At 36.2% G+C, this 19,919-nt stretch overlaps 1 protein-coding gene across 3 annotated transcripts in view; it reads right to left on the bottom strand.

The window, feature by feature from the left end:
• The window catches only part of AHI1 (Abelson helper integration site 1), a 210,435-nt gene that overhangs the window by 175,803 nt on the left and 14,713 nt on the right, over nt 1-19,919 (bottom strand). For all 3 annotated transcript variants that reach the window (XR_014326800.1, XR_014326801.1, XM_082856087.1), the window contains exons 4-7: nt 15,254-15,825; nt 11,820-11,998; nt 4,223-4,442; nt 2,891-3,083 (exon numbers count right to left, since the gene is read on the bottom strand). Coding sequence is in view for 1 of the 3 variants with exons in the window: in XM_082856087.1 (XP_082712213.1) it covers nt 2,891-3,083; nt 4,223-4,442; nt 11,820-11,998; nt 15,254-15,825 (1,164 nt within the window). In the remaining 2 variants the exon portion in view is untranslated. The remainder of the gene's footprint in view (nt 1-2,890; nt 3,084-4,222; nt 4,443-11,819; nt 11,999-15,253; nt 15,826-19,919) is intronic.

Here is a 19,919-nt window from a genome sequence, read left to right as displayed (position 1 = left end):
GATAACAAATCTTTATAGAGGACTGCTTAAAACATAATATGCACTCCATTTATTCCTCTTCTTTATATACTTAAACTTGTCTTCAATGTAATATATTCTCAGTGAAAAAAATAATGACAGTATAAGAAAAATATAAAATAAAGTAAAAACTTATAATCCAGACCCATAGCTGATCAACATTAACATCTAGTTTATAGGTATTTAAACCTTTTTGTGTGTTCCAATGCTATCTGCAAACTATTTTCATGTAATATGTAGTGGATAGCTCGAGTCAATACATACATATGTATACCATCATGTTAATGGCTGCCTAGTATTCTTCTGTATTAGAAATATCATAAATTTAATAAAAAAACATAATTTATTTAACCAAACCTCTTGCTAATTGAAGAGATCTGTTTCCTTAAAATTTCTGCTATTATAAACACTGCTTAAATAAATATCCTTACACACACATCTTTGTGCATTTGTCATTTTTCCCTTAGGTGAAATACCTGAAAATGGAATAATAGCTTTAAGAACTTCTGATAGATATTATCGAGTGGTCCTCAATACACCATTAAAAAGTTGAAATCAAAAATTAGTTTTGTAGACAATAACATTTTATGTCAAACCTTAAGAATCAATCGGGCTTCCATGGTGGCGCAGTGGTTGAGAATCTGCCTGCTAATGCAGGGACACGGGTTCGAGCCCTGGTTTGGAAGATCCCACATGCCGCGGAGCAACTGGGCCCGTGAGCCACAACTACTGAGCCTGCGCGTCTGGAGCCTGTGCTCCGCAACAAGAGAGGCCCCGATAGTGAGAGGCCCACGCACTGCAATGAAGAGTGGCCCCCGCTTGCCACAACTAGTGAAAGCCCTCGCACAGAAACGAAGACCCAACACAGCCCAAAATAAATAAATAAATTTAAAAATAAATAAATTTTAAAAAAAAGACTTGGGTTTAACACCCAAAAAAAAAATTAAAAAAAAAAGAATCAACCAAAAGTGTTTATAATTCAACAACCTAACTTTCTTAAATCTCATAATATTATTAAAATGAGTATAAAATAATATTATGATAATGGAGGACAAATTTCTATGACAAAAACAGTACCTTTATATACAAATTATATCATTTTTTTAAAAAGCATGGCTTTGTACAAATCATACAACATAATCACAATTGTAAATGGTGGATTCATACTATAAACACGCTAGATCATCTGAAAGTTAAGGATCATAAAAACAAGTGACTCTACAAAATAAGTTATTGGCTCTGGTCATGCCTTGCTTTTCCCATGCTAAAATTCCCCATCTTGCTTAAACTGGAGGAGAGGCTTTCTCTCCTTTCCTTTGCTTATGGAGAGATAACATGAAGTAGGGAAAAAAATGTGGTATTTTAGATTCAAATTATCTTTAAATACTAATTACCTTCATCTAAAACTGGAGTAACTCTGGGATAATCACTTTATACTTTGAGCCTTCATTTCCTTTGCAGTAAAAAATTAGAAATAGTAAGTCAGCTAATATCCAAACTATGTAAAAAACTCTTACAACTCAATAGTAAAAAAATAATCGGATTAAAAAGTGGGCAGAAGATATGAAGAGACATTTTTCTAAAGAAGACATGTGGCCAACAGGTATATGAAAAGATGCTCTACATCAAACATCATCAGAAAGATGCAAGTCAAAACCACAGTGGGATGTCACCTCACTCCTGTTAGAATGGCTATCATCAAAAAGATTAGAACGAGTGTTGGCAAGGATGTAGAGAAAAGAGAACCCTCGTGCACTGCTGGTAGGCATGTAAACTGGTGAGGCTACTGTGGAAAACAATATGGAGGTTCCTCAAAAAATCAAAAGTAGAACTACCATATGATCCAGCAATTTCACTTCTAGGCATTTATCCAAAAAACCCACAAAAACCCTAATGCAAAATTGTTCATTGCAGCATTATTTACAGTACAGATGTGGAAACAACTTACATGTCCACTGATGAATGAATGCATGAAGAAATTGTGGTATACACACATAGACACAGACACACAGACACAGACACACAGACACACAGACACACAGACACACACACACACACACACACACACACACACACACAAAATGGAATATTATTAAGCCATAAAAAATAATGAAATTTTGCCATTTGTGACAACATGGATGGATCCTAAGGGCATTATGCTAAGTAAAATACGTCAGAGAATGACAAATACTGTATGATCTCTCTAATATGTGGAATCTAAACAAACAAATAAACTAACAAAGATAATAGATACAAGAACAGATTCATGGTTGCTAGGGGCGGGGGGTGGGGGTTAAGAGAATAGGTGAACTGGTTTGGGTTTTTTTTAGTTTAAATAAATTTAATTCTTTAAAAAAGGTCAGCTCACAGGCGCTCTACTCCATAAAGCTTTCCCTGACTGCTATGACCCTCCACTAACCCTTGACATCTAAGAAGTTCTACTTCATTTTGGTTATATGATACATTGTATTAGTCAAGCGATCTGTGTATTTTCTTCTTTATTTCTCCTAGTAGTATACAAAATCTTAGGAAGTCTGATACAGTTAAATGAGTTTATTCTTTGTGAAGAGGGTTAAAAATGGAAGGCTGCTTAGACATAGATTAGATTCATCACTTCAGTGAATAGTCATGGCATTGTTGTAAGGATTAAATAATACAGAGTAAATCAAATGGCTAACTACTTGTACTAGTAAAGGCTCAGCAAAGACACGATTACTTGTATCTCCACAGCACATTACCAATACATTATTCCTAGAGGTCAAATTCTCACACTACTTTGTTGTATTATTGATCTACTAAAATAATAGCTTATATTTGTGCTATTAAAACATTAACTAAAATTTAGTTTAAACTGCTCTAATTCAATTCATACCTCAAAGAACAGGATGACTTTAGGACTCTCATCAAAATCTCGAAGCAAATAGGGAAAGTTTTCGTTAAATATAATTTGTTCTTCCCACTCTGGAAGTCTTGATTTTAACTGTTTAAAGTCATATGGCTGGGTCATAATAGGAAGAATATAATCCACATTCTCTTTTTCATAGTAAGATGAAACAGACCGTTCACTGTTCAAAAAAGATACTTCCATTAACACAGTTCTTTACAATTTTAAGGCAAGAAAAAAATAGAGTGATAGTGTTCAAGATGAGGTGACCAAAAATAATAAATAGCCATGATACATAAGGAAAAAAATTTTATCTATCTAGAAAACTACAAACTTTATGCGACGTACAAGTAGTAGTATCTTAGTTTCATCTTGGATTTACATACTATCAGTCAGTTTCATAGAATTACTTTATTATTTACACATAAAGTGAGAGGTGTGGAGAGGCTGGGCCCATGAGCCATGGCCGCTGAGCCTGCGCCTCCGGAGCCTGCGCGTCCGGAGCCTGTGCTCCGCAATGGGAGAGGCCACAACAGTGAGAGGCCCGCGTACCGCACAAAAAAAAAAAAAAAAAAAAAAAAAAAAAAAAAAAAGTGAGAGGTGTGATTACACCTTTGGCATACAAAGCTGGAATTAAGTAACACCTTCAGAATCTTAAATGAGTTTGTGATAAATTAGTACATTAGATTTCAATAACAAAATGATCACAACAGGATTGTAAGTACTTTGAGGTGTGTCATATTTTCTTTGTATGCTCCAAGACAAATGAATAAGTGAATAACGTTTCTGATAATTTTCAAGTTTCCCAGGCCTGCCATTTTTCCAAACAAATCATTTTTTTTGAATTCTAGTACTGCCATTTATTTTAGCAATATTATACTTCCTATTTGGGCCTTCAAACACGTATTAGTATAGAATTAATATTAGGAAGAATTAAATTCAAGACATTTGTCTCATCTGAGGCACAGATAACATATTAACTTCAAAAGAAAAAAATGAGGTTAGAGACAATTAAAGCAGTGCCACATCAGATGATTTACAATGCAAGTTAAATGCCAGACAATGAAAGTTAAGCTTGGGAGAAACTCTCTCAACTCCCCTTCACTTAAAATGAATTACTGAATTAACACATGTTCTCCATTTCTTCTATAAAACATACTGATCAATATCAATGGTTGATGAACACCTACAACTAGTATACCATTCTCTAATACAAATCTATATATAGCTCTATTCCCATTGACTGTCAATGGCAGAAAAGAGACTTCTATGGTAGACAGTTTCAATTTCAAGGGTTGGCTGCACAATTTAAAAAATTACCTGTCATCTTTCTTGACATATTGACCAGTATTCTCATCAACCACATGAATTTTCACCATCGGGTGAGAAATCATAAAATGTGACTTAAGCCGATCAGTTCGGTGAATGTAAACTCCCAGGACAAGGTCATCATCAAGCAAACATTTGGGATAAACTGGACTATCTCGGCTTGTTATTTCATGAACACCGTCACCATCAGTGTCTTCATTATCATCTGAAACTACATGCATGGAAGAAAATCAATGTTACAATTAATTGTTCCAATAACAATATACTCAACAATAAACACTGAATTTACAGATTATCTAATCCTAGTGATCCATGATTATTTGTCTTTGTTAACAAAGGTACTTCAAGGAAAAAGAAAGAAAAAGCCAGATAATAGCAGACTACACTCTGAGAGTAAATATTGCATTTACTAATGCACTAAAATAGGGTGAGGTATCTTTCTTTTTTTCCCTAACAAGGACTAACAACACAGAAAGAAAAAAATGAGAGCCAAAGACAAAAAAGTAATTTCATTTAGAAATTTTCTAAGTGGAATATGTATCACTAAAATTTCTGCTTCTGGGTAGGATGCAGTAGGATGTTGCAGGTCAATGTTTCTGGTAACAACAACTTGAAAAAGCCAAATAAATTTTGAAAACCTTATTTTTAAAGGCATCAGAAAAGTAGAGAAACAATGTACAGTAGATGGACTAAAATTCCAGAGAGGGAGAATCAATCGGGGGTAAGCTGATGGACTGGCAACTGTTTCAGTGTCTGGGGACATTTGCTGATTAGCATATGAGCAGAGGACCCAAGAAGAAGGTCACTACTGGGAGAAAGAGTAACCAGCAAAATTTTTAGTGGGTGCATGGGGTTAAGTGATAAAATCAGCCTCAAACACAAGGCCAACATGAGAGGCTAAAGAGGTAGTAAAATCTCCCAGTCTTGTGGTACTAGGAAACAATGACCCACCAGAGGGAGGGGCCTGAAACGAAACAGGCAAGGAGGAAGCCAAGGAGGGCATGGTCATTTTATGCCTACAGCCACTTTTCACCTGGGGTCACTTACCCTGGGCGCATCTAGAGGTTGAGAATCCAGGCGTACCCCCTGGCAGAAGGCCCCTACTGGGGGACAGAGAAACCAGCAGAGATTTTGGCATTCACGCAGGGCTGGAGTGACAAAATTGGAGACTTCAGGGGCCTCAAACACACGGCCAGTCTCTCCCTCAAGACATTTGCCAAAATTTGAAGTTGCATGGGGCAGAAGGCTAAAGGACTAAGCTGAGACCTCTGAAAGGCAAAACTGAATCTCCCAAAGTCTTTTAGGGTGGACAAGACAAATACCTGCCAGGCTCTCAATCTGAAACACCTGGAAGGGCACATCCTAGGAACAGGGCAAATCAGAGATAGAGTCTTACCAAAACTGCAACCCAGATCTGACTTAGCTCAGATTAGTTGAAATCAGTTGCCCACCCTGTCTGCCTAAAAGTGGAAAGAGGAAACCCTCTCTAGTGGAAGATAAAATCATCTGGAGCCTCTGGGATTCTATACACCATGTCCAGCATATAATACAAAAGTTACTAGACATAAAACAGGCAAGACTGTAATGACCAATAACCAGGAGAAAACACAGAAAACAGAAGCAGACCCACAGATGATTCAGCCTGGAGTTAGCACAGGAAAGACAGACAAAATTATTTTTAAAAATAGAGACTTTCTACAGAGAATTAAAACTCATAAAAATAACAGGCATTATGGAACTGCAAAATGTCTGAAATTAAGAATTCAATGGATGTGTCTAAAAGCATACTGGACACAAAGGAAGATATTATTAGTGAACTAGAAGAAAAATCAATATAAATATCCAAACCAAAGCATAATGGAAAAAAAAACAAAAGAATATGGGGGAAAAAGAAATATAAGAAACATGTGGACAATCTCAAGAGTTTGTGAAATTATAATCTAGAAAAACAGGAGAGGATGATGAAGAAGCCATATTTAAAGAAATAATGACTAAGAATTTTCCACAACTGATAAATGATATCAATCAGTAAACTCTAAGCAGGGTGAATTCCAACAAAGCTATATTTAGGCATAGCATGATAAAACGTTGAAACCAAAGACAAAAGGGAAATCTAAAGAGCAGCCAGAGGGAAAAAAAAGACAACAGTCCCCTCAAAGGGATAGAAATAAGACTGCAGTTGGGAACAAAAATGATGGAAGCCAGAAGACAACTGTATGATTTCCTGTAACCTAAAATTATATATTAGTAAATATGCTTCAAAAATGAAGGTAAAGGCATTTTAACACAACAAAATCTGAGTGAATTAGCAGGCCTGCACTAAGAGAGAGAATAAACTGAATTCTTCAAGCAGATGAAAAATGGAAAAATGGAAATAAAGGAAAAAGTAAATTTGGGGGTGAATATAAATTAATATCAACTGTACAAAATGGTAACTGTAACATCTGTGAAGTTTAAAATATATATAGGCCTAAAATACAGGATAAGAACCTAGAAGGCAGGAGGGGTGATAGATGCAGAGAAAGAAAGCACCTGACAAAATCCAAATGGAGTCAAACTATTCTCATGTTTTAGTAGTGTTGGGGAAGTGTATTTTGTTAGGGAGTTAGTTTGTATTAGACTATAATAAGTCAAGAATAAACTTAATGTTCTTCAGGGTATCAGACAGTAGAAATATGTGTAATTAATAAGTTAATAAGTTAATAGAGGGAACAAAATTTTTAAAGTGACCTGAATAATTCAAAAGAAGGCAAGGAGAATAAGGAACATAAAACACTTAGGTCAGGGCTTCCCTGGTGGCGCAGTGGTTGAGAGTCCACCTGCCGATGCAGGGGACACGGGTTCGAGCCCTGGTCTGGGAAGATCCCACATGCCGCGGAGCAACTGGACCCATGAGCCACAACTACTGAGCCTGCGCGTCTGGAGCCTGTGCTCTGCAACAAGAGAGGCCCGCGCACCGCGATGAAGAGTGGCCCCCACTCGTCGCAACTAGAGAAAGCCCTCGCACAGAAACAAAGACCCAACACAGCCAAAAATAATAAATAAATAAATAAAAATTTAAAAAAAAAACACTTAGGTCATATGGAAAAACTAACAGTGAAGTGATAAATATAAGGACACAGAAAGGTCGCAAACAAGAGGATATTGGGGGAGGCACAAGAGCACTTCACATTTATTGGGCACCTGTCCCCAAGGAGTTCACAGCCTGGGGGCTGAGACCCCACATGTGCTGGAGTAGGAGAAGAAAAGAGGTGAAGTCAAAAAGGAAAGGAATACAGACATACTGTGGCCCAAACAAAGGAAGTACAAAGAAGGCACACACAGGGAGCCTAGGGGCTAGTAGAGGAATGAAGTACTGGCAAGCCCTGCCTAGACCTGGAGACCATGAACCAAGCACAGATTTGAAGGCTGTCCTTTCTCAACCAGGTTGGCACCACCTAGGGGTACACTGTGGATGATGCTGGAGAAATGAGGAAGGGAAAAAATGTACTATGCAAACTCAGACCATAAGTTGACTTTAAGGGAGAATGGTTACCAGAGATAAAGAAGGACACTGCATAATGACTGCTATAGACTGAATGCCTATGACTCCCCAAAATTCATATGTTGAAATCCTAACCTTCAATGAAATAGTATTAAGAGGTTGGGCCTTCAGAAAGTGATTAGGTCATGAGGGTAGAGCCTTCATGAATGGGATTACTGCCCTTATAAAAGAGAACCCAGAGAGCTCTCTTGCCCCTTCCACATTGAATCTGCAGGCATCTTGATCTTGGATTTCACAGCCTCCAGAACCATGAATAATAAATGTTTATAGTTTAAGCCATTCAGTCATGGTATTTTGTTATAGCAGCCTGAATGAACTAAGACAATAATAAAAGTGTCAATGTGACAGCAAGATATAACAATCCTAAGCACATATATATATTCAATAACATAGCTCCAAAATATATAAAGAAAAAAATGACAGAAATAAAAACAGAAATGCAAAATAATAGTGGGAATTTTAATACTCGTCTCAGTAGCCAATACAATAAGCAGACAAAAACAAAAAATCAGTAAGATGAGAACACAATAAACTTGATGTGATATACACAGGACACCACCGCACCCAATAACATCAGAATCCATGTTCTTTTCAAGTGCACATGGCATATTTACCAAATTGATCATAAGGTGGTCATAAAGAAAGCTGTGATAAATTCTAAAGATTGAAATCATTCACAATATGTTCTTTGACAACCATGGAAGATAAAAACCAAAAAAAAAAAGATAACTAGAAAATCACCTGCTGCCTGAAACTAAACAATATGCTTCTAAATAATGAATGATCAAAGGAGAAATTTAAATAGAAATTAGGAAATATTTTTATGGAATGATAATGAATATAGAACATATCAAAAATTTGTGGGATGCAGATAAAGTAGTGCTTAGATGGTAACTTAATGTGTTAGATGCGTACAAAGGAAGACTGAAATCTTAAAAAATCCACCTGTAAAGCTAAAAATCAACAGCAACTCAAACCCAAAGAAAGTAGAAAAAAGGAAATAATATAGATAGAAGAAATTACCAAAATCATACACAAATGTATAATAGAAATAAAAGCTAGAAGTTGGTCCTTTAAAAGTATTTATAAATTGAAAATCCTGAGACTAATGAAGAAATAGAGGGAATCTAATTACCAATATCAAGGGGTACCCTTTCAGATACTATAGACATACAAAATTTGAAAATCCATATTAAATGGACAAATTCCTCAAAAAATACAGTCTATCAAAGCTGACAGAAGAAATGGAAAATATGAAGAGTCTGGTATTTATGAAAGAAACTAAATTTGATTTAAAGTTCTTTCCACAAAGAAAACCTTGGCCTAAGAGGCTTTATTAGTAAATTCTTCAAACATTTAAGGAAGACGTAACACCAATTTATACAAATACTTACAGAGAATTGAAAAGGGAAGTATTTCCCAATTCCTTTTGAGACCACCAAAACCCTGATATTAAAAACTCTGTGTATTTTAAGAAAGAGTAGTACAAACCAATCTCTCTCATGACTACAGTTACAAAAATCCTTAACAAAGTATCAGCCAATCAAATCCAGTAATAGATTTTTTAAAAGAGAGCTAATACACCACAACAAAGTGGGTGCCCCCCACCTCTGCCAGAAACATAAAGATGGCTTAATAATCAAATAATGATTAACCACATTAATAGAAAAAAGGGTGAAAATTAATATGATTATGTTGATAGATGCAGAAAAAGCACCTGATAAAATTCAGTATCTAGTCATAATAATAATAAACTATTAGCCAATTAGGAATAGCCAGTAATTAATCCAATAAGAGGTATTTACAAAAAAACCTACAGCAAACATCACAGTCAGTGGTGAAATAATGGAAGCTTTCCCCAAGGCTGAGAGCTAGAGAAGGATACTTGTTATTGTCACTTCTATTTAACACTGTAATCAAAGTCCTAGCCAGTGTTATCAAGGTAAGAATAAGGAGTAAGACATAAGAACTAAAAAAGAAGCAATAAAACTATCATTATTAACAGAAAGACCTATTATAAAGCTATAGAACTAAGACATGGTGGTGGTGTTGGTGCAAACCATCTAAGGATAGAGACTAGTGAAAACTGACCCACTTACACAGTCATGTTATTTATGATAAAAGTGACACTGAAATGCAGAGGAAAAGCTCTCTTCAGTAAATGGTACTAGGGCAATTATATATTCATACGAGAAAAAAATGGGTCTGGACCACTACCACTATTAAAAATCAATACCAGATAAACCGGAAATCTCAATGTGAAAAGTGAAAAAAAAAATTTTAGAAAATAATATACAGAGAAACATCTTCAGGACTTGGGAAAGATCTCTAAAATCACAGAAAGCACTTAACATCGAAGGGAAAAATGGATACACTGGGCTATATAAAATTTTTAAATTCCGTTTTTCAAAAGATACCAGTAGGAGAAAAATTATACAACCCAGAGTGGGAAGATATTTGCAATATATATATGTATTTATATCTGAGAAAAGACTGCTATCTAGTTATATAAAATATTCTTACGAATTAATTAGAAAAAGGCAGACAATTTCATTTCTTAAAAAAATACACAGAAGATGTGAACAAATTTACAATGAAGGAATCCAAGTAGTCAATTAACATGAATAAGATGCTCAACTTCACTAGCTACCATGGAAATCAAATCAAAGTCAACAGGGAATAATCACTAAACACTCCTAAGAATCACTAAAATTTTAAAACACTGACAATATAAATATTGGTGAAGATGTAGAGTAATGGAAGCTCTCAAATACTGCTAGTATCAATTGGTAACCCAAGTCTGGAAAGGGAGAAGTGCCTGTTAAAGTGAAAAATATACATACTCTATGGCATAGCAAGAATGCCAAGAATGTGCCCAAGGAAAATGTATACACGTGCTCACCAAAGATGTGAACAGAATGTTCATTATAGCTTTATTTATAATCGCTTGATACTAGAAACACCTCAAATGTCCATCAACAGAATAGGTAATTAATTGTGGTATATTCACACAACGGGTATCTATACAGTACAAATACAGGACTGATGATGCATAAGCTCAAGTGCATGCAACAACAGTATAAATCTCACAAAAATAATTTTGAGCAAAAAAAGCCAGATACAAAGAGCACAGTATTTATTGTTCTATTCATATTAAAGCAGAAAAACCAGGAAAAACTGGCTATGTGTTCGATGAAAAGGCAGCATTTACTCCTGCAGGATAATGAACAGGATGGGAACTTGTGGGGGCTTCTGGGCGCTAATGATGCTCTGGCTCTTAATTTGGATGATGACTTTACAGACACGTTCAGTTTGTGAAAATTCACTAAGTAGTATACTTGTAACATGTACATTTTACTTTTTAAAAAATTAATTATGGAACCACAAAACACCATAAATTGCATCATCCAATGAATAAGTACCATAAAGTCTAAAATTGCCTATTTTAGTCCCAATTTTTGGCCAGTTAAATGGGAATTGAAAAGAAAAAAAAAAAAAAGAAATGTAACAAGCAGAAGGCAAGAATAAGTAAAGAAAAATAAGAAAAATGAAATGAGTAAAGAGGAAGGTAGAAAGCAAGAGGTAAAATGAAAAGTGGGCAGGAAGGAGAGAAGCTGAATTAGGAGAAATTGTGAAGATACCATGTTTGACAGAGGGATGCAGCTTTAACATCTGAAATGTTTATCGGTTGTTGACCATTTTATAGCTTTCAGTGCTGTAAGTCTTAATTATTTAGGGGCAATAACATAAAGAAGAAATCTTCTATGCTACAATAGCAACAACAAAGTCAATGTCATTCTATAGGTGAATCAAGTCGTTAATTAGAGATGACTCAAGTAAGACTAACTCATCACAGAGGTCCACAGTTAAAAATAAATGTTATAATCTGGACAAATCCAAGAATAAGTACCAAATATTCTATACTGGATTTTTTTCAATTATATCTTTTGGAACTAGATTTTCTTTAGTTTTAAGGACTAACAGTCCTAGAATCAAGTTATTCTTACCAAGGCACACATTTTTCATTTAATTTGGGTAACAAACCTGGTTTAGTTGTCTTCTTTTTTTTCGGTTTGGATTTTGCGTCATCTTGCACATTGTCTTCTACATTTTGTTCCTTTGAGCTTATTTCATCATCTTGATGAGAATCTGAAGTAACTGCTCCAACTGGAGATTCCTTCTTTTGTTCACCTTCAACTGGGTCATCAGAGATGATCAATGTACTGCAAATATAATCCAAGTTCAAGCCATTGGAAATGTACCATTATTATTATTACTGTGCAGCAAAGTAAACAGTGAATAGAGGCAAAGATAATCCTAAAATCAATATTATTTCCTGCTGGGAGATACATATATTTTCTTACACACAAAAATGGTTGGCTGCCAAACTAGGTATTATGTGTACTCAGTTACGCTTGGTGATACATTATATACCCCATGAGCCACATTAAACTCATCTCTAAACTCCAGGGAAAAGTGAAATTGTATTTTATGATTGATGGATCTGGTTTTTTTTTGTTTTTTTTTTTTTGCGGTACGCGGGCCTCTCACTGTTGTGGCCTCTCCCTTTGCGGAGCACAGGCTCCGGACGCCCAGGCTCAGCGGCCATGGCACACAGGCCCAGCCGCTCCGCGGCATATGGGATCTTCCCAGGCTGAGGCACGAACCTGTGTCCCCTGCATCAGCAGGCAGACTCTCAACCACTGCCCCACCAGGGAAGCCCGATGGATCTGTTTTTACATAGGATTGTCAAATCATCCTCACTCTACTGCCAAGTAAATAAACAATGAACAAATTTCTAAATTACTTTATTTAAAAGCAAAAAAAGTGTTCTAATTTTGTTTGTTCTGTTTTCAAGAGGCTTCAGATAGTCAACTTTTGATTTCTATGTAAAAATTAATTTGTGTTTTCCAATGTTTGGTGTGTCACTACATTTTCAGAAGGCTATTATTAAAATTAAAATATGCATCACATGAACTACTAAATGGCAAGGGGTGGCAGCCTAGAAGCATACTGAGTTGTAAAGAGAAACCAGCCTATTAAAGTTTGTGATTTATCAAGTAAAAAAGAAATCTGCATTTAATAATCAAAAATTGACTTCCAATATATTTAGTCATATTTCAAAACAAAGAGGTTGAGAAATAAAGAGTAAAGAAATGTCTCAAACTAGCCATTCCAGAAAGCATGTTATTTTATCACATCATCAAATACTATTATTTAAAGAGAACAATTACCCTTTGTATGCTGTTGTCATGTAAAGCATGGTTTTATTTAAAATTCATGAACTGATCTTACTGAGTATGACTTACACTTCATAATAGATATGGTAGTTATGAGAAGAAATAGGATTTATGGTATACTGTAGTAAGCAGCCTTTAAGGTGGTCCCCAATGATCCCTGCCTCTTGATATTTATATCTTTGTGTAATCTCCTTCCTTGATTGTGGGCTGGACCTAGCGACTTACTTCTAATAGACAGAATATAGGAAAAGTAATTGGTGCTACTTCTAAGATTAGGTTCCAAAAAGACTGTGACTTTGGTCTTGCTTTTTTCCTCTCAGAGCCCTTGCTTGGGGGAAGCAAGTGGCCCTGCTGTGAGTAGCCCACATGAAAAGGTCCATGTGGCAAGGACCTGATGTCTCTGGTCAAAAGCCAGTCAGGACCTGAGACCTGCTAATGGCCATATGAGTGAGTTTAGCAGTGGATCATCCAAGTCTTCCAACAGCTGCATCATTTGGCAGATCTTCCCCCAGCCAAGCCTTGAGATGACTGCAGCCCCAGCTGACATCCTGACTGTAGCCTGTGAGACCCTGAGTCAGAGGCACCCAGCTAAGCCATGTGAAGATTCCTGAGCCACAGAAACTGTGAGACAATATATTTTTGTTGTTTTGAGCTGTTAAATTCTGGGGTAACTTTTTAATGCAGCAACCGATAACTAATTCAAATACTAACGTGTCCCTGTTAGCAACTCTATTTGCCCTCTCTTTGCTACAACTGGTTGTCTAGTTTTTGATAAGAAGGGAATTATTTTTAGATGAGGACATTAAGGGAAACTGACACTGAATGCCAGAGAATAGTCAAATACAGACTGTTCCCACCTCAAGCTGTTTATCCAGATGTAGATTATGAAAAACAAATTTAATCAGAGTAGTTAAAAGATTTTTTTTGTCTTGTTTTCCCCAAGGAGAGACATATAAACATGAATATACTCACAGATGCTCACACTGTATATGTAAGCATATATGTATAAGCATTGTATATAAAAAAAGACTAAAGGAGGGCTCCCCTGGTGGCGCAGTGGTTGAGAGTCTGCCTGCCAACGCAGGGGACACGGGTTCGTGCCCCGGTCCGGGAAGATCCCACATGCCGCAGAGCGGCTAGGCCCGTGAGCCATGGCTGCTGGGCATGCGCGTCCAGAGCCTGTGCTCCGCAACGAGAGAGGCCACAACAGTGAGAGGCTCGCGTACCGCAAAAAAAAACAAAAAACAAAAAAAAAGACTAAAGGAATACAAAATTGCTAATAGTGATTATCTTTGTACGGTTGGATTACTTTTGTTTTCCTCTCTGTGTCTGTGTGTTCTACAATGAGTAAACGTTATTTGTAAACTAAGGGGAAAATGTTATTTTCATATATCCAAACAGGCATTTGTAGCTCAATAAAGGGGCTACTTAGGTTTCAATTATTTAATAAGCAGATGTGAATAGTTAGGGTAAAGACTCTTAAGGCAAAACTGCCAAGGTTACTCAGCTTCTTACTGGTTCTGTGACTTAAACCCTTCAGTTTCCTCACCTGCAAAACAGGATGATAATATTATTCCTTATAGGGTTGTTATAAGGGAAAAAGCATGTATTCCCTGTAAAACATTAAGCACACAGGAAGGGGCCACATAAAGGTTAGCCGTTAGTATTGTACTGGCTATGTGTCCAAAAGGAGGACTAAACATTTTCTTTGTGAAAATGTAATAGGGAAGAACCTTTTGTATTCTATTACAAGTTAATCACTAAAGGGATGTTGCCTATAAGCTTAAATTATACATAATGGCCCATCTCTGGGAGCCCTGCTTCCCAGGTAACGAGCATTAAGCTAAAATACCTTTGTTTAGCTCACAGGAAACATCCTGACCAGGCCCACCTGTGAATGACTGCAGGGAGGAAGAAATCAACACATCCCCTCTGGAGGCTGATGGGAACCAGGAAGTGTTTGACTTTACTCCTTCCCCTTCTAGTATGAAAGGAGCCTGAATTCTAACTCAGGCAAGATGGTTCTTTGGGGGCATGATCCCACCATCTTCTCGGTTTGCCAGCTTTCCAAATAAAGCCGTCATTCCTTGCCCCAGCAACTCATCTCTCGATTATTGGCCTGTCATGTGGCGAGCAGTATGATCTTAGACTCAGTAACAAAACTACAGGTATCACTCAAAAGCTGAAAATAATAGTGTTTTTTTAAGAGGACATTTTATATTTATCAATGTAACATACCTTGTTTCAGATTTAGACAGGATTGGAACTTTCTTTTTTTTCTTTTTTCTTTTTTCACCGTTCAATTTGTCATCATACAATGAAGTGTCTGAAGGAAAGGAAGTCTCTGAGGGAAAGTAAGCCAACTGCTCCTTGAGTTTCTTTCGGATTTTCTTCTTAATCTCCTTTGCCATTTCTTCAGCTACTTGGAGCTGGTATACTTGCATCAGTTCTTCCTCATCTAAACTATTTTCTCCTTCCTCGGCCTTCTCACTTTTCTCACGAGTGACACCTGGCAGTGGCTTGGTCCGTGCTTTCTGGGGTGTTGCATCCGCCTTCTTCTCAGGAGTTTCCAGCTCCACTTCTTGTGTTGTCACCTGGAGTGCTGTTTTTATAACCTTTTTATTTGCCTTTTCTTGCTTGTCGTCCTCCACAGTAACATCATTATCTGGATCTTCAGTTGCTGGCTGCGGATCTCTTGGTTTGGTTTTAGTGACTCGCATGTTCTTCCCTGGGTTCTTAGTGTTAGCAGCACTTATATCATCACTTTTAGTTTCTCTGATTTTCTGAAGATTGCTTCTGACTGCATCAAGCTAGGAGAAGACGATACAATAACAAAGTTTCAGCTAAGCACAGTTTAGTTACGTGAAGATAAAAATAATGACAAGTGTTCCACAATGTGTAATACTGGGAGGATTATTTCACTTTTTACTTGAGCACTGTGACACCATTCTACGGCATCTGATGAGCGTTTTCCTAGTTATTCTCCCAGCGTTAGATTAGCAATCTTGAGAATAACTTCAGGTCAAATGAATTAACTAGTTAACAAAGGAAGAAGTACTTAATGACTTTTCAGAAGTGAGTTAACTGCTCAAATCTCAAATGCTAGTTTCCTCTTTGGCAGAATGATCCATACTCTAATCTAGATATTTGTGAAAATGCTAAAAGAGCCATGGTTAAACCATTTCATGTTTCCCAATAGAAAACACACACGGGTCATTTATCTTGCTTCATAATTACATTCAAAAACCAAAGGTTTATAGCTCTAGGATTACTCTGCAATTAGTCCAAATGCATCACTGAAAATGCTGCTAAGTATTAAATATTATCAAGTTAGATCAAATGACAGACTAAGCACGCACCTGTACCTCTTTCTACAAACAAAATTATTTAAAATGAGAGATATTTTTAATAGACAATCAGGCTAGAAATCAAAACCGAATGTTACTAGTAATGAAATAAACATTTTGAGAAATTCCCCAAGGATAAAAAAAACCAGGCAGGATTAGATCTAGTAAACTACCAGAGAAAACCACAGCACATAGGAAAAGACTTCTCCAGAGAAAAGGCTGGTTCTGGAGAAGCTGAATCAAGTAATTCAGGAAGAGGGACAAGCCTGATGATGACCAATTGAGGAGTTGGGAGGGACAGCTCTGTCTTCCTCCTCCGTTCGTGTTACATGGTGACTTTCACCCAGAGACCAAAGCAGCTGAATACAGATATGGCTTCCTGTTTTAGGTAGGTACAACCCTCACCAACAGCAGAAGCAGACTATGTGGAAAACAACCAACAGGCAGGAGAAAAATTTTCAAATACAAAGATGACTAACAACTAACAAACACGGAAGGAAAGCAGCACAATGAAGGAAAAGCCACCAAATCCAATAAAACAGAAAAATTAACAAGGAAGAAAAATAAATAGCATAAATAAAATAATTTAAAAGAAGTGGAATATAATGAAGAAATTCAAAAGTATGAGATTAAAAAAAAAAGTAGATGTTAGAATTAAAATTTCGAACGACAGAAATAAAAGCTTAAGAGATGTGTTCAAAAACAGAAAGGGCGGGCTTCCCTGGTGGTGCAGTGGTTGGGAATCCGCCTGCTGATGCGGGGAGGCACGGGTTTGTGCCCCGGGAGGGTCCCGCATGCCATGGAGCAGCTGGGCCCGTGAGCCATGGCCGCTGGGCCTGAGCGTCCGGAGCCTGTGCTCCGCAGCCAGAGAGGCAACAGCGGTGAGAGGCGTGCGTGCCGCAAAAGGAAAAAACAAACAAACAAACAAATAAAAAAACAGAAAGGGCAAAACCGAAGTGCTATAAGATGGAAGCCAATACCAAAATGAAGAATTCTCCCAGAAATGGACGAGCTTACCAGTGAAGACTGAAGTTCAATTTTCGAAAATCCTCATGTTTGAAAGTGGTTAGAAAATATCTAATATATGTGAAAAGGTGGGAAAATGCTAGAAGAACTAGTAACCCATTATATATCCAATATTTTACCATCTCCAAGACTCTTCTGCTTACTTAAAATGTATTTCCAAATTCTATCTATTCTTCAAGGATAAATTCTGAATCCATATCCTCAAAAAAATCTTTCCTAATCAAATCTAATAAAAATATTTTCTCTCTTAAAAAAAAGTTTATTTTCACATGTTCTTTTTCTAGAAGCAATATATGCTTAACTTAAAACAGTAAGAAAACAAAACATTAAAAATAGTAAAAAAATTCAGAAATTACTTAGAAAAAGAAGACCCAAAGTTCAATCCTGGGTTCCCTCACACAAGGAAAGTCATTGCTAATCTCTTCAGAAACTTATTTTTGTTGTTTTTCTATGAACACAGTCATACCTAATAACCTTGAATTTCCATTATGTCAAAATGGGGCAAATGCAAATTTCTCTATTTTCTTGGAACCAGAAACAGTAGTGGCAATCGATAAAAACTGTGAGGACACTCCAATAACTGGAAAAAGATAACCAAGAATTAGAAATAGAAAAAAGAATTACGGTTTTGAAAACAAAACCCTGGGGAAGCTAAATAGATGAGGCTCAGTTTATTTATTTATTTACTCTCTTCTACTGATCTGTCAACCTTTGTACTAATTAACATCATTTTAAATACAATTCCCAGAGCATCTGTGGTAGCATCTCAAAATTCCATTGCACTGAATTGATCGTTTCATTATTTTTTAAATTCCTGTTTTTGTGGTTTGGATTTCCTTTGTCTTGCTAACAACTTCATGAGATAGTGTTTACATTTTCGAGTAGTTTATAAATTTTAAACTTTTGTTACTGATTTCTAGTTTTGTCATACTATAATTTAAAAAGGTCTACTTCATGGTATTTCATATTTCATGGATTATCACTGAATTCTAAAGTGTCCGAAATACGTTTGTTCATGTTCTATTATATCTTTGCCTATCCTTTTATCTTTACTGTCCGTGCCTCATTTAGGATTTTTGCTTTAGTTTGTTTTTTAAATCCACTTTTTGAGACATAACAATAAATTACGTGAAGTACAGTAATATTCACCAGTTTTACGTGTATACTTAAATGAATTTTGGCAATGTATACAGCTGTGACACCACCACAATCATGATGTTAAACATCCATCACCCCACATGTTCTTTTACAAAGTAAACTCCTACCCCTCCATGTCCTGGCCCCGCTCAACCATTGATCAGTTTTCTATCACTGTAATTTTGACTTGCCTGGAATTTCATATAAATGGAATCATATAGTATATAGCTTTTTGCGTCTGGTTTCCTTCACTCAGCCTAAAGCTTTGGGATTTATACATGTTGTTGAGATTATAGTAATTTATTCCCTTGCATTACTGAGCAGTATTCCATTGTGTGGAGAGATACTACATTTTATTTCTCCATATACCAATTAATGGACATTTGAGTTATTTCCAGTTTTGCATATTATGTGTCTTCCTTTCTCTTGAGTGAATACCCACTAGTGGAACTGATATACTATATGGTCAGTACACAGTTAAGTTCTTAAACCACTGTCAAACTGTTTCCTAAAGTGGCTGTACCAGTTCACACTCCCAAATGTATGAGTTCTAGTTACTTAACACACTTGTCAGCACTCCACATTGTTAATTTTCATCTTTTTGTGTTGTAACAGGTGTATAATGGTATCTCATTTTTTTAAATTGCATTTTCCTAAATACTAATGACCCTGAGAATCTTTACATGTGCTTATTTGCTATCTGTATCTCTTCTTTGGTTAAATGTTCAAATCTTTTGCCCATTTTTGTAAGGTTGTTTCACATCGAGTTCTGACAGTCCTTAAAATGTCCTAAATACACTTTATCAGACAGTGTGTTGCAAATACTTTCTCTCAATTTATAATTTACTTTTTCATTTTCTTGGCAATGTTTTGAATTTTCACAAAACCTAGTTTATCCCTTTTTTCTTTTATGGTTCATGCTTTTGTATCCTGAGAAATCTATTTATAACTCAAGGTTACCAAGGTTTTATCCTGTTTCTTCTACAACTTATATAGTTTTAGCTCTTATGTTTTTTAGGTCGTTGATCCATTTCTATTTAATTTCTGAACATGATATAGTCAGTTTGTAATACTGTATACGTATATCTGATTGTCCCAGCACCATATGTTGAAAAGATTGTCCTTTTCCTCATTTTGATGTACCTTGGCAATTTTGTCAACAATCAATTGACCCATACACATTTGGGTCGATTTCTAGAGTCTCTTCTGATCTATGACTTACATATCCACCTTTATGAGAATACCAGGTTGTCTTGGTTACTAAAACTTTACAAAGAGTTTTGAATCAGATGACAAAATTCCTTTGACTTTGTTCTTCCTTTGCAAAATTGTTTTGGCTATTCTAGGTCTGTTGTTTAAATTTTCAAATAAATTTTATAATTATATTTTCAATT

This window comes from Leucopleurus acutus, assembly GCF_964270905.1.
Source record: "Leucopleurus acutus genome assembly, chromosome: 15".
NCBI classification, from domain to species: domain Eukaryota; kingdom Metazoa; phylum Chordata; class Mammalia; order Artiodactyla; family Delphinidae; genus Leucopleurus; species Leucopleurus acutus.
This window is presented reverse-complemented; position numbering and strand designations above follow the sequence as displayed.